Here is a 14,999-nt window from a genome sequence, read left to right on the forward strand (position 1 = left end):
CCAGTCCCCTTACACCAGACATGTCAACATAGGGACTATGCTACTAGATGCAGGGTATATACCTAACTTCGAGGCATTCGAGTACAACCAGACTCAAGTGAAAAATTCACCCCTCATCAGAACTGCAGAAGGGAGAAAACTGTTGTTGCACATGAGGCGGGTGGCGATGAATCCACATCTTCTCCAAGATATCTGTTGTTTCAGACTGAGACGCCTCGTAGGAAAGAACATACAGAAAGTCACTGATGCCATTTTACTGCCCCAAACTTTGAAAGATAAGGTGTTGCTGAAACATATTCCAGTGTGACTGTTTTGCTGACGAAACGTAACAGTGCCGTGTAAGAAAGAAATTAGAATGTATTTTGTATGACTTCTTGGAATACAAACCACGTTTTGTATGATTAGCGTGACATAAATGATGTTTACATAATAAATTTTTTTCCTGCGTTATACATTGGAGCAATGATCGAAGTGGTCAGCAAAGTGTGTCGTGTTTGCTTTTCTAATATAGTATTTCATACAAATCTTGAAACATAAATATCCGTAAAATTCCAAATCAAGTCCCAAGTACTTTGGCAAGTCTAAATATCTTCTGTTTCCGTTTTATATCAAAATACCATTTAACAAAACTAATCCCCAAATAGTTTCATTTCAGAGACTAAACGTAAGTCTAGTTCTCTTGGCTAAAGCTTTGACAGCTCTGGAGACTGAACATGTTACATGATATCGAGCTTTGAGAGACATTTTACCAGGTTTTCTGTACCGCATGAAAACTGTTAGACTAACATTTAGTCTCTGAAATCTTATATTACACAATATCCTTCTTGACTCTAAAAATAAAAACAAACCCCTATGCATGCTGATGTGGAATAGAGCCTGCTTGAGCTGGCTAGACTTTGTATGCATATCTAGATTATTATTTTTTCATAAAATAAATATATTCCACGGTCATGGTGCAGGACTAGAAAACTGTAATCTCACTTACTTACAGCCCACTACAAGTAAATAGCCTAATGTAAAGATTCATGCGTGAGTTTAACTTTTAATCTGAATGGTATCAATATCATTATTAGTAGGAACATGTTATTCTGACATGTTAATCTGGAGTAGAATAGGCCTTCAGCAACCAATGTTTGCATGGTATCTCTGTGGGCTAACACTATAAATCGGCATCAGTCCGGTCTTGCACAAGCAGCCACACACACACGTGCATGCACGTCGCTATATAAGTGAAATAATCTTGGACGCGACGTTAAACCCCATTTCACCTTCAGTACCGCCAACATGACGGCGTAGATATCAGCTTTATTCCTCCCATTATCCTTCCCGTGGGTGCTAGTACAGATTCAGATACGTCATCAGCTGAGTCATGATGGCTGAAGAAACCATCTGCAGAACAACAAATACTTCTTTATTCAACAACCTTCCAATGCTCATCCCATTTCTTACCTTTCCTATTCCATTTTTTCCCAAGCAAAACTAATGCAGTACATATCTGAAATTGCTATCCCCGTCAACGCATATCTCAATAAAGAACAAAAACAGCAATATTTTAAGATCACCACCACTCCGGTAACATTTGCACCTGTGATAATGCACATCACCTCGGGACAGGTGTTAGGTATCACCTCAGGCTATAGGCCGTTTCACATATGCATGACAACACACGAAAATACTTAAGTTTAACCTCCTGTTACCTGTAAACGTAACTTATTAAGCTAGTCAGTGTCAGTTGCGATGATTTTGATAAAATTATACAGTTCAAACTTCAATGACAGATTTTTGTCTTGAATAAAGATTGAGTGGATGTATCTGATTGCTCTGTCATCTGTCACGAGTTGCATAATTGAAGGGAAGTAACTCTTCCAGTAAGAAGCTGGTTTCAGTTTTTCGGAAATTCGTTTATACGGACGAATTGTGAAATGACGCAATGTTTCGTACTTATTAAATGAAGTAAGAAAAGCATTTTTCTAACGCGTCCTTGATAAAGGTACAATCATCTGTTATCTGAGCCTAATGACCATGCCCAGACCAGATATTAATCACGTCCTCGATAAAGGCACCAGCATCTCTATATATGCAATTAATGCCTTGTTACCATGCCCTAACCAGATATTAATCACGTACTTCTTAAAGGTACTGGTTTGTACAACGTCACATTGGAAAATAATTACATGTGTGGACTTTCATTTATCTCAAAAGGAATATAATGTATTTTGTTATAATGTAATCCTGATAGATATACCCTGTCAACTGCAATAAGAAGGGCTACGAACAGTTAATAGGAGTGTTATATTATTCGCATGTTGAGGCAAGCTATACTCTTTTCAGTCGACGTTTTCAGTGTCTGCTATAACATAATGACAAAAAACTAGTGTTAGCCATAGAGAATGCATGTCTACCCAACACGTTTTATCCATGGAGAAGGCATGTCTACCAACACGTTTTATCCATGGAGAAGGCGTATCTACCCAACACGTGTTATTCATGGAGAAGGCGTATCTACCCAACACGTGTTATTCATGGAGAAGGCGTATCTACCCAACACGTGTTATCCATGGAGAATGCATATCTACCCAACACGTGTTATCAATGGAGAATGCATGTCTACCCAACACGTGTTATCCATGGAGAAGGCGTATCTACCCGACACGTGTTATCCATGGAGAATGCATGTCTACCCAACACGTGTTATCAATGGAGAATGCATGTCTACCCAACACGTGTTATCCATGGAGAAGGCATGTCTATCCAACACGTTTTATCCATGGAGAAGGCGTATCTACCCGACACGTGTTATCCATGGAGAATGCATGTCTACCCCACACGTGTTATCCATGGAGAAGACATGTCTATCCAACACGTGTTATCCATGGAGAAGGCATGTCTATCAAACACGTTTTATCCATGGAGAAGGCATGTCTATCCAACACGTTTTATCCATGGAGAAGGCGTATCTACCCAACACGTGTTATCCATGGAGAAGGCATGTCTATCCAACACATGTTATCCATGTAAAAGGCATGTCTACCCAACACGTGTTATCCATGGAGAAGGCGTATCTACCCAACACGTTTTATCCATGGAGAAGGCGTAACTACCCAACATGTGTTATCCATGGAGAAGGCGTATCTACCAAACACGTGTTATCCATGGAGAAGGCATGTCTATCCAACACGTTTTATCCATGGAGAAGGCGTGTCTACCCAACACGTGTTATCCATGGAGAAGGCGTATCTACCCAACACGTGTTATCCATAGAGAAGGCATGTCTAGCCAACACGTGTTATCCAGGGAGAAGACATGTCTATCCAACACGTGTTATCCATGGAGAAGGCATATCTATCAAACACGTTTTATCCATGGAGAAGGCATGTCTATCCAACACGTTTTATCCATAGAGAAGGCGTATCTACCCAACACGTGTTATCCATGGAGAAGGCGTATCTACCCAACACGTTTTATCCATGGAGAAGGCATGTCTATCCAACACGTGTTATCAATGGAGAAGGCGTATCTACCCAACACGTGTTATCCATGGAGAAGGCATGTCTATCCAACACGTTTTATCCATGGAGAAGGCGTATGTACCCAACACGTGTTATCCATGGAGAAGGCATGTCTACCCAACACGTGTTATCCATGGAGAAGGCATGTCTACCCAACACGTTTTATCCATGGAGAAGGCGTAACTGGCGTTAACGTGTGTCCGTAACTAGAGTTAACCGTAGAGAAGGCGTGTCTCCCTAACTATATTGTTAATCGTGAACATGGCGTGTGCCCGAAAGTACTCTCACCCATGGCGAAGGTCAGCTTAATGTGGCAGGAAAGCCCGAAGTGATACAGGTCTAAGACGCATTCGTGACCAACTCGTGTTATTCCGGGACGAGCCGAATAGCGATCTTCTTGCAGGTTAGGGAAAGGAGCGAGTGGTGACGAATTGTCTAAGACGTTTACCGCTCCGGTGAAACCCACGAGAACGGGTATGGTGCTGTCTTGAAAACTTTGAACCACTTCGAAAATATTAATCTCTGCTTAATGTTTTGGATAATTACAGCGCCAATTCGACAGGCGATGGCTGTGGCCATAGCAGCGACCGTTTTCGGAACGCGGGTGTTTGGTTATGTGAAACATTCCCTGATAGCACTATCGATATGTGCGATAGTCCGCTCATATTTTAGCACAGAAAAGTAGGCGTGATGTGACAAAGATAGAAACTAGACTTTGATATACTAGTAGGCTAGTGAACACTCTTGTCTCAAGGAGAAGGCGTGAAGGTAATATAATACACTACGATACACGTACAGGTACAGGGCCGGTCGGGTAGCCTAGTGGTTAAAGCGTTCGCTCGTCACACCGAAGACCCGGGTTCGATTCCCGACATGGGTACAATGTGTGAAGCCCATTTGTGGTGTCCCCTGCCGTGATATTGCTGGAATATTGCTAAAAGCGGCGTAAAACTATACACACTCACTCACGTACAGGTACAAGCACACACAGTGTATTCTCTGGACCCCACTTAATTCTGTTAGTGCTACACGCTTTGACGTTTAATAAACCAGACAATTTGTAAATAATGATAATAATTATCACAATAAATCGTTATGCATAGAGGCATATTTCAAATACCTGTCTTATCTACAGATAACTTATCCTGAACAAGTAAGAACCCGCTGGCGATAAGCAGCCACACACGTGATCCCAGGTGATTTCAATTTCACACGGTCCGCACTCAAACCATAAACTGCCCCCTGGGGTTTCCGGGTTCGAGTTGGACCCCAGAAACCTATAAAAATGGATCGGGTGGTCAGGCTCGGTAACTTGATTAAATGCATGTCACCGTACCCCAACAGCGTGGGACGTTGTTCATAATATCCATCACTGACATTTCTGGCCCAGGATATTTTATTTGAATGCCCACGTCCTGTGTATGCAATAGTGGAATAGAGTCCGACGTAAAATAAAGTCACATAACTACAATTACAATCCATCATAACTCCATGTGGAAAATTTAAAGTGGCATATCTATTACCAATGATTCGCCGTCGATCCTGATAATTTCACCTTGAATGGTTCATGGCATAGTTTGGACTGATTTACCTGACGCGTACGGAATCTCGAGCTCTAACTTAATTATACACGGGTATGTACTCAGCGACCACCTTTGTGTACACAGACGCATGTAGGACCCTTGTGTGCATACATATGTGCTTTACATGCTTCACTAATGATTCTCACTTGTGGTATCATGTTTCAGTCCACACACTGCCGTGGTTGATGACTCAAACAAGCCGCGTCCAGCGCAAGATGAAGTTCGTTACTGGCGTGTGTCCGGTGCTGCTGGCATCACTGCTCTGGCTGCTGACAGAAGGTAACCATTCATGCCTGCAGACATCAGTAGGCATCATATACACATCAAAGAGATTTGTCACAAATCATTCATGGGACCCTGGGTAAGAATAACTTTTCTGATTTATTCGACAAATATTTCCTTTTTTAAGACAAGTCAGTCTCACGTCTAAGAAGTGACTTTGATACATTTATATCGACTCTTTCGATATGTACATTTATATGAAGATACAGGGTTCACGACGGTGCCTTCTTGATATGTCATATGAACAGCTGGTGTTTGTCCAAGGTATTGTAATCTGTACGAGCTGGCGTGTAGCACAATGCCATATTTCTCGACAATACGAGATAGTGAAAAGCATGCTTTAGCTACTTATGGTCGAACTCTTTCAATTTGTGTCTATTACATATTAGATGGTATATATGTGTTCTTTATATCTAACGGGATCGGGTGGTCAGGCTCGCTGGCTTGGTTGAAGCTTGTCATCGATCCAAATTGCGTGGATCGATGCTCATAATATAAATCACTGGATCATCCGGTCCAGACTCGATTATTTACAGACCGCCGTCATATAGCTGGAATATTGCTGAGTGCAGCGTTAAAAAACCAACCAACCAACCAACCATCTTTATATCTTAAATGGGTACAATGTGTGAAGCCCATTTCTGGTGTCCCCCGCCGTGATATTGCTGGAATATTGCTAAAAGCGGCGTAAAACCATACTCACTCACTCATTATATCTTAAAAATATTATTCGCTGATTTGCAAGGTCTTGACGTGTATACATTCAGTCCTAAACTTCCAATGACCATTACCATGGAACAGTTACAATTGTAAAGCATGTCATTAGATAATCTATTTCCGATTCAGTATGTCAGTATGAATATGGCACCTTTACAACAATAATACAGAATACGATTTCAAAATATGTCTGTGATGAAGATATATTACTTTATCTTGATGTCCATCACTTATGATATAATGCACAAATATGTTTCAGCTGCAAGAACAGAGGGTCTCCCGTCTTCTACTCGTCAAATATGTTCCCTTAACTATCCGAAAGACTACCCCAAGTAGGTAGTACCATCTCTTCTGCATACATAACAAGGTTTAGGGACCGACCATTTCATAATCCTCTGTGTGTGTGTGCGTGCGTGCGTGTGTGTATGCGTGCGTGCGTGCGTGCGTGCTTGTGGAGGGGGATTGAGGGGGGTTTGTATTTTGCATCGAGATTAAATATTTTTCAGCTACAGCTACAAAACTAGATATTTTTTTATTTAAAATTATGAGCTTGAATTTGTTTAAATACCTTCCAAAATGTCACAGGTAAATTCTGTTTTTCAAACGGTATGAAGCATAATTATTGTTTTAAGAATATCAAATGGTCAGTCCCTTAGACCAATTGTCTAAGCTGTCACTGGAGCAGGTGAGCCTCGGTGGTCTAGTGAGTACTTGCGACCCAACTGCTTAATACCTCACGTCGTCAATGGTTGGTCATATTGCCGACAAGTCTGCAAATCGTTATTCGCCAAAAGTATTACATGTATTCGATTCAAGGTAAAAAGATCACTCCTAAGTTACAGGTAATATGTCTTTGGTCGGATATACCAATTTCCTTCTTCATCACCATCACGTTACATTAGTCCTGCAATCGGTATGGTGCATGCTTATTTTAGACCAGAGTAGACACACCGGACCACGCCATGAGATCATTAATGACGAACTCTGACAGTTCCGCTTCCTTTCAGTGACATCAGATGGTCTTTGGTCATCCATGCCAGAGATCCTGACAGCGCCCTCCACATAACCTTCACCCATTTCGATCTCGAGGGTTCTGCCAGGTGTGCAAGAGACTACCTAGATGTTTACGATGGTGAGTGTAGGGAATCCCCGAGTAATATAATGTCATTAATGTCAACCTGATTTACACGTGTTCGCAGTTTTATCGAACGCACCTCGGTATCCCGAGCCAGAATATGTTTCCATTACGGCATGCATGTGGTGTGAGCTGACTCACGAGGATCAGGTGGTTACAGTGTATGTTGAGGTGAAATGAGGTTTAACGTCGCCTTCATGATTAATGCTCTTATGTTGCGACGTGTGTGTGTGTGTGTGTGTGTGTGTGTGTGTGTGTGTGTGTGTGTGTGTGTGTGTGTGTGTGTGTGTGTGTGTGTGTGTGTGTGTGTGTGTGTGTGTGTGTGTGTGTGTGTGTGTGTCTCTGTCTGTGTATGTGTGTGTCTGTCTGTGAATGTCTGTCTGGCTGTGTGGCTTTGTGGCTGCTTGTGCGGACGGACTAATGCTGATTACATAGTGCCAGCCCACTGAGATACGATGCCGCAATTTAACATGGACTTCAAGCCGATCTGCCCTTGTTTTATCCCCCTTACGCCAATCGTCAATCACACATCGGCGGCTAAAAATGGGCTTCAAGCATTATGCCTTTGTGGAGAATCGAGCAATGGTGTGACGACCGATTGCTTTGACCAGTAGGTTGCCAGACCGCCAGACACACCAAACACAGGTTTGTAACACAGGTTTGTGACAATGATGTATTTTCCCATGACACGATATCTGGTTTGTGACCTGGATATATTTTCCCATTGCATGATGCCTGATTTGTGACAATGATATATTTTCCCATGACTCTATACCTGTTTATGACAATGGTATACTTCCTCATGACTCGATACCTGGTTTATGACAATGATACTGTTCCTCATGACTCGATACCTTGTTTGTGACAATGATACTGTTCCTCATGACTCGATACCTGGTTTATGACAATGATACATTTCCTCATGACTCGATACCTGGTTTATGATAATGATATATTTCCTCATGACTCGATACCTTGTTTGTGACAATGGTATATTTCCTCATGACTCGATACCTGGTTTGTGACAATGATATATTTCCTCATGACTCGATACCTGGTTTGTGACAATAATATATTTCCTCATGACTCGATACCTTGTTTGTGACAATGATATATTTCCTCATGACTCGATACCTTGTTTGTGACAATGATATATTTCCTCATGACTCGATACCTGTTTTATGACAATGATATATTTCCTCATGACTCGATACCTGGTTTGTGACAATAATATATTTCCTCATGACTCGATACCTGGTTTATGACAATGATATATTTCCTCATGACTCGATACCTGTTTTATGACAATGATATATTTCCTCATGACTCGATACCTGGTTTGTGACAATGATATATTTCCTCATGACTCGATACCTGGTGTATGACAATGATATATTTCCTCATGACTCGATACCTTGTTTGTGACAATGATATATTTCCTCATGACTCGATACCTTGTTTGTGACAATGATATATTTCCTCATGACTCGATACCTGTTTTATGACAATGATATATTTCCTCATGACTCGATACCTTGTTTGTGACAATGATATATTTCCTCATGACTCGATACCTGTTTTATGACAATGATATATTTCCTCATGACTCGATACCTGGTTTATGACAATAATATATTTCCTCATGACTCGATACCTGGTTTATGACAATGATATATTTCCTCATGACTCGATACCTGTTTTATGACAATGATATATTTCCTCATGACTCGATACCTGGTTTGTGACAATGATATATTTCCTCATGACTCGATACCTGGTGTATGACAATGATATATTTCCTCATGACTCGATACCTGGTGTATGACAATGATATATTTCCTCATGACTCGATACCTTGTTTGTGACAATGATATATTTCCTCATGACTCGATACCTTGTTTGTGACAATGATATATTTCCTCATGACTCGATACCTGTTTTATGACAATGATATATTTCCTCATGATTCGATACCTGGTTTATGACAATGATATATTTCTACATGACTCGATACCTGGTTTGTGACAATGATATATTTCCTCATGACTCGATACCTGTTTTATGACAATGATATATTTCCCCATGATTCGATACCTGGTTTGTGACAATGATATATTTCTACATGACTCGATACCTGGTTTGTGACAATAATATATTTCCTCATGACTCGATACCTGTTTTATGACAATGATATATTTCCTCATGATTCGATACCTGGTTTATGACAATGATATATTTCCTCATGATTCGATACCTGGTTTATGACAATGATATTTTTCCTCATGACTCGATGCCTGGTTTGCAGATGGATTAGACGAGGACACTAGCCACCATCTTGGTCGCTTCTGTGGATCCACGTCTCCTGGAGACATCACTACCTCTGAGAGTAAAGCCCTGTTAATACTCAATACAAACGCTAACGTCTCCCGATCTGGATTTTGTATCATGTACTATTCCATTGAAAGTGAGTGCATTCACGTTATAACTAATTTCTGTAATTACCAAATGAGAATACAAACAAATGTAAAATGTCATGGGTAATGCCCAGATGAAAAAAGGTGCTGCTATCTTGAACATATAGATATATGCTGACTTATCAGCATTCACATTTATATTAAAGTATACCGCAGTATTGTGTTACGCCGTTTTAAAGCAACATTCGAGCAATATCACGGCGGGGGACACCACAAATGGGTTTTATACATTGTACCCATGTGGGGAATCGAACCTGGGTCTTCGGCGTGACGAGCGAACACTTTAACCGCTAGACTACCCGACCGACCCTGTACTATCATGACTGTAGCCAGTAAGATGTATTGTAAAGTAGGGTAATGTACCTTCACATAAGCGCTGAGTGACTTCATTATAATACGTGAATTAGTAAACAAGTGACCCATGGCTTTAAATGTTGCGTTAGATCCGTGATCATCAAGTTAATAATAAGTTTGTGCATGTATGAATGGTTATTCGCACCGTTCTCCTAGATTACAAGACTATCACGGGACATCAGCAATGGGTTTCACAAGCTGTTTGCATTAGGGAGCCGAATCTGATGTGAAGACAATGCGCCTTAACCACGAACCTCCAAACGACCCTTTAAGTTAAATAATCTGAATGTTCTGAATGTCTGTTTCAGAAGACGACATGGAATACAAAGTGAATATAATTGTCATCTGTTCTGTGTATGGCATCATGCTTTTACTTGTCGTCGTAGGTTTTCTGAAATATAAGTACTTTGACTCTCACAACATATACATCAAGGAAAGAATCCATGAAAGCAGCATTTGTGAGATTTACGCGAGTGGTGCGACAGCTTGTCCGCCTTCATCACACAACTCTAAGACCGTACCGAGCTGTACTGGACCCCCTCCGCCATACAACGTTGAACACATATGATTTGGACGTGGGCAGCTAGTGATCTATTTTCATGTAAATTTATGGAGATCACTCTGTCACATCACAGACTGGGGTTGGGCATCATCGTGAACCCATCGCATCTGAAAACGTCATCGAAGCGTTTACGTTTCTTCCAAGTATTTTGACTGAATTCATGAGAGTGAGTTGGGTTTTAACAGTATTCCAGTTATATTACCGCGTGTCAGCTTAATGTGGAGGAAAGCCCAAAGTGATGCAGGTCTCAGACGTTTACCACTTCGGTGAAACCTACGAGCACGGGTATGGTGCTGACAAACCGTGAATCCTAATCGGGGCGAACCGGGATTCGAACCCACAGTCAAAGGCTTCTGGCGTGCCCAAAGGACGCAACACTGCACAGCGAATCGCAGCGCCTTAGACGACTGGACCACTCGTGTCCCCGCATTCATAACGCTTTTGAGTGATATTTGATCCCAGTTTATTATCTGCCATCTGTTTGTGATCCACTACACGACAAAGCCCATTTCTTGAGGTTTGCAATAGCGTTGGTATGAGTGTTGGTATGAAATCATTTGGTTATATTTACTTGTATACCTGGTTTGGGAATGTTTGGAATTGTTGTAGAAATGCACTCCTTTTCTCCAGTGTCCATATCCATCCATCATCCTGGCAGGTGTGTTCTGTCGTATATGAGGGTCCTGATGGGGGGTCCCATAAGCAGTAAGCAGTAAAATATATGTCACTTTTTCATGAAGCAGTAATTTTTCTTCTTTCCAATAAAATTTCTCTTTGTGTCCATATTGTACCGTAGAATTTTTAATCCAATTTTTTTTATCCCGATACGATCGCACATTTCCTGCAATCCGGTGAAGGATTGTACATGTTTTATAAACTTATCAAAGGGTGCATGTGCCTCGGGATCAAGAGGAGGTTTGCTCTTGATCCCGAGGCACATGCACCCTTTGATAAGTTTATAAAACATGTACACAGTTCCAGCTTTTCGCCGTCTTTGACAAAGCTCAACACACAGTCGATTATTTTCAAATTCACCTCCAGCCTTGTCAATCTGTCATCCTTCAACCGCGGTAAAAGCTGTCAAGTTGAATCTAAATTTGTAATTTCGATGCGAAACGATTCCTAAATCGGCCAGAAATGGGCTTCACACATTGTACCCATGTCGGGAATCGAACCCGGGTCTTCGACGTGACAAGCCAACGCTTTAACCACTAGGCTACCCGACCGCCCCATGATGCTCATGATGGATAAGGATACTTTATATAACAAATTCATGCAATTCTAACCATGTCTCTATCAAAGTCAGTGTGCACAGGTTGGTTACCCAAAATTCCCATAGACGACTACAATCATTGTTGAGTAGTAGTTGGTTAGCTAATGTTTGATGTCATTCACTTTATATTGATGTATATCCATATCAAACAGACAGGCATTTTACTTGTAGAAGGGCCGTAAGGTCTACAGTACAGTTCACAGTTACAAAAATTAATAAACTATCTGAAGACAAAATCGAAATGTTTCATCTTTTATCCAATGCAATATGAGTAGTCCCAGTGATGTAAAAATAGTTGTCCTGTCTCTGTCCAATAATTCCATTATCTTATTTTTCTTTACCTAGAATGAGACCGTGCTATGACAATGCCCATTCGCTTACTGGGGTAGATTACAGACTCTGGTGCAACGAACCATGACCAGTGTTTTCAAAATTTAAGTTCTTAGTTTTAATGGTCTCAAAGCAGTGGGGGAATAGGAAATTCGAAGCATGTAATGAAAGAAGATGATATATCAATGATACTTGTTTTCGAGTCAGATATAGATATTGACCATATATGTTATTGTATTATCTTACTGTAATATAAGGTACTATTAATATAATGTATATTCGAGCATAAAAGGTTTAACATCTTCAAATGGGTCTCCACGTGGACAAGAGTGAGTGAGTGAGTTGGGTTTAACGTATTCCAGTATTCCAGTTATATCACGGCGTGTCAGCTTAATGTGGGAGGAACGCCCGAAGTGATGCAGGTCTCAGACGTTTAATACTTCGGTGCCACCCACCAGCACGGGTATGGTGCTGACAAACATAGAAACATAATCGAGGCGAATCGGGATTCGAACCCACAATCATAGGTTCCTGGTGTACCCAAGGGACGCAACTCTGCACAGCAAATCGCGGCGCCTTAGACGACTGGGCCACCCGTGCCCCCAACATGGACAAGACGGATTGGAAGGGATTTGCCTTTCGTATAACCGTACCCACGGACCTGAATAACCGTTATATAGGTCCGTGCCGCTCCTTATGCCACAACTGCTTGTTGTCTGTTAAGATAATTAAAATATGAGCAATATATGCTCGCTTATGATACTGGGTGATAGACGACATGAATACACATCAACCAATGTTAAAAAAATGTATGAAGGCCATATCAAAACTTTCTATTATCCTTGGGACGGTCAGGTAGCCTAGTGGTTAAAGCGTTTGCTCGTCAAGCCGAAGACCCGGGTTCGATTCCCGACATGGGTACAATGTGTGAAACCCATTTATGGTGTCCCCCGCCGTGATATTGCTGGATTATTGCTTAAAGCGGCGTAAAACCATAATCACTCTATTATCCTCAGTTTATTTCGTTTAATTGTTTTTTTAATTCCAACGGAAAGGTAAAGAAAGGTGACGTTATTAACGTTTCTTTGCAAAACAACGCAGATGGCGGGAAAGTTTGAGGATTTATGTCTGTGCGTGTGACAGGTTTGTGGGCAGGCCTTATGGTGTCTCCAGACCGATGTTGCCAGACATAAATTACGCCGTGTGTATCATGGGCTTTTATGTCACGCACCACACAGCAAGCATGTGTCAGGCGTTATAGCGCTCATGCTTCATCAGGACCAAGGTGGGCAGACTGCACCAGACTGGAGCCCAGGTCATCGCAACCTTGTTGAGGCAGCGGCCACGCGAAGTTACTGAAGATTGTACCTGTGTTTTTCAACTAGCATGCATGTGACAAAGCCTATGCCAAGGCAGGGTCTCCGTGTTCCTGCGGCTTCCATTACGGAGTGTTATCTTCTGTTATCCAGCATTAGAAATTGGCACTAGTCCTGTAGTCCTTCTCAAACTGCCCAATAGTAAAGGTATCCTAAGGACAAGTAGATATGTGTCTTTTTTAATCATTACAAGGACTAGTGGGCTAAACCTGTTATCCAGCATTAGAAATTGGCACTAGTCCTGTAGTCCTTCTCAAACTGCCCAATAGTAAAGGTATCCTAAGGACAAGTAGATATATGTCTTTTTTAATCATTACAAGGACTAGTGGGCTAAACCTGTTAATTTCTATCTGTTAGCCATCCGGCATGGACAGCATGATCACCGCCCACGAAGTCGGGGTACGCCATGACACTAGATAAGTCACTAAGCCTGCCTCACCGATCGTACTGTAGTAGCATCTTGTGACAAACATCATGTACTCAACCCTGTATCACTGAAAGTGGTTACCTCCATAGCGATCCTGATATGTTGATATAATCACAACCGAACAATTTGATATATTAAACCTTGATAAAATGTAGAGAGCATGCGTTGTACGACCCTGAAACAACTGCCCCACTAGACCCTGTTGTTACCAGACATAATTGAGTAGCCCCCCGTCAGGCCGTGCTGGTTATATACACGAGGAAAACCACGAAGCAATATACTGTATGTTCTAAAATCGTATTCTGTGCTAATGTTTGTCTACGCAAAATATTTGATGTTTTTTCCAAACTGAAATATTCATAGTGACACACAGAAACCGAAATGACATATTGCGTAACCATTTCACGATAGTTATTTGACTACTTTTTCTTGCTTCCTCGGTTTCTTTGCATCCTAGTAAGACTTGAGACCCGAATTACTAAGACGTATTGGACCTGATTTACTTCGAGCTTTCCTCTCACATCAAGCTGACACGCCGTGATAGAACTGAAATACTGTTCAAATCGGCGTTAAACCAACTGACGCACTCTATGGGAAATATTATTTACATGACTTCATACCTGTGACCATATGGCGAAATTACAGCGTTTTTGTACTAACATGAGGAGCCGGGGTAGAATAGCTCTTCACCAACCCATGCTTGCCGTAAAAGGCGACTATGCTTGTGGTAAGAGGCGACTAACGGCATCGGTGGTCAGGCTCGCTGTTTTGGTTGATGCATGTCATCGTATCCAAATTGCGTGGATCGATGCTCATGATATAAATCACTGGATTGTCCGGTCCAGACTCGATTATTTTCAGACCGCCGTCATATGGCTGGAACATTGCTGAGTGCGGCGTTAAACAGCAAACCAACCAGTAAGTACTATCGGTGGTAACACAGACATTTTCCAAACTGAAATCAATGTCATGTAGAT

General features: G+C 41.5%; 1 protein-coding gene across 1 annotated transcript; it reads left to right on the forward strand.

Moving 5' to 3' along the window:
• The first annotated feature begins 5,205 nt into the window (after positions 1-5,205).
• On the forward strand, positions 5,206-10,622 carry LOC139459769 (uncharacterized). Its single transcript, XM_071241433.1, has 5 exons — positions 5,206-5,371; positions 6,351-6,423; positions 7,099-7,223; positions 9,532-9,690; positions 10,363-10,622. The coding sequence occupies exons 1-5, from the start codon at positions 5,206-5,208 to the stop codon at positions 10,620-10,622; spliced, it is 783 nt and encodes a 260-aa protein (XP_071097534.1).
• The last annotated feature ends 4,377 nt before the right edge of the window (positions 10,623-14,999 follow it).

The sequence above is a fragment of the Haliotis cracherodii genome, unplaced genomic scaffold (assembly GCF_022045235.1).
Source record: "Haliotis cracherodii isolate W230 unplaced genomic scaffold, xgHalCrac1.p SCAF_1, whole genome shotgun sequence".
Taxonomy (NCBI): domain Eukaryota; kingdom Metazoa; phylum Mollusca; class Gastropoda; order Lepetellida; family Haliotidae; genus Haliotis; species Haliotis cracherodii.

What these genes read in the sequence shown, in the direction of transcription:
- LOC139459769 (XM_071241433.1), top strand. Translation starts at nt 5,206, where the DNA reads ATGTGCTTTACATGCTTCACTAATGATTCTCACTTGTGGTATCATGTT. An exon ending in GCTCTGGCTGCTGACAGAAG is followed by an intron (nt 5,372 to 6,350) that starts GTAACCATTCAT and finishes AATATGTTTCAG; the next exon opens with CTGCAAGAACAGAGGGTCTC. An exon ending in CATGTACTATTCCATTGAAA is followed by an intron (nt 9,691 to 10,362) that starts GTGAGTGCATTC and finishes TGTCTGTTTCAG; the next exon opens with AAGACGACATGGAATACAAA.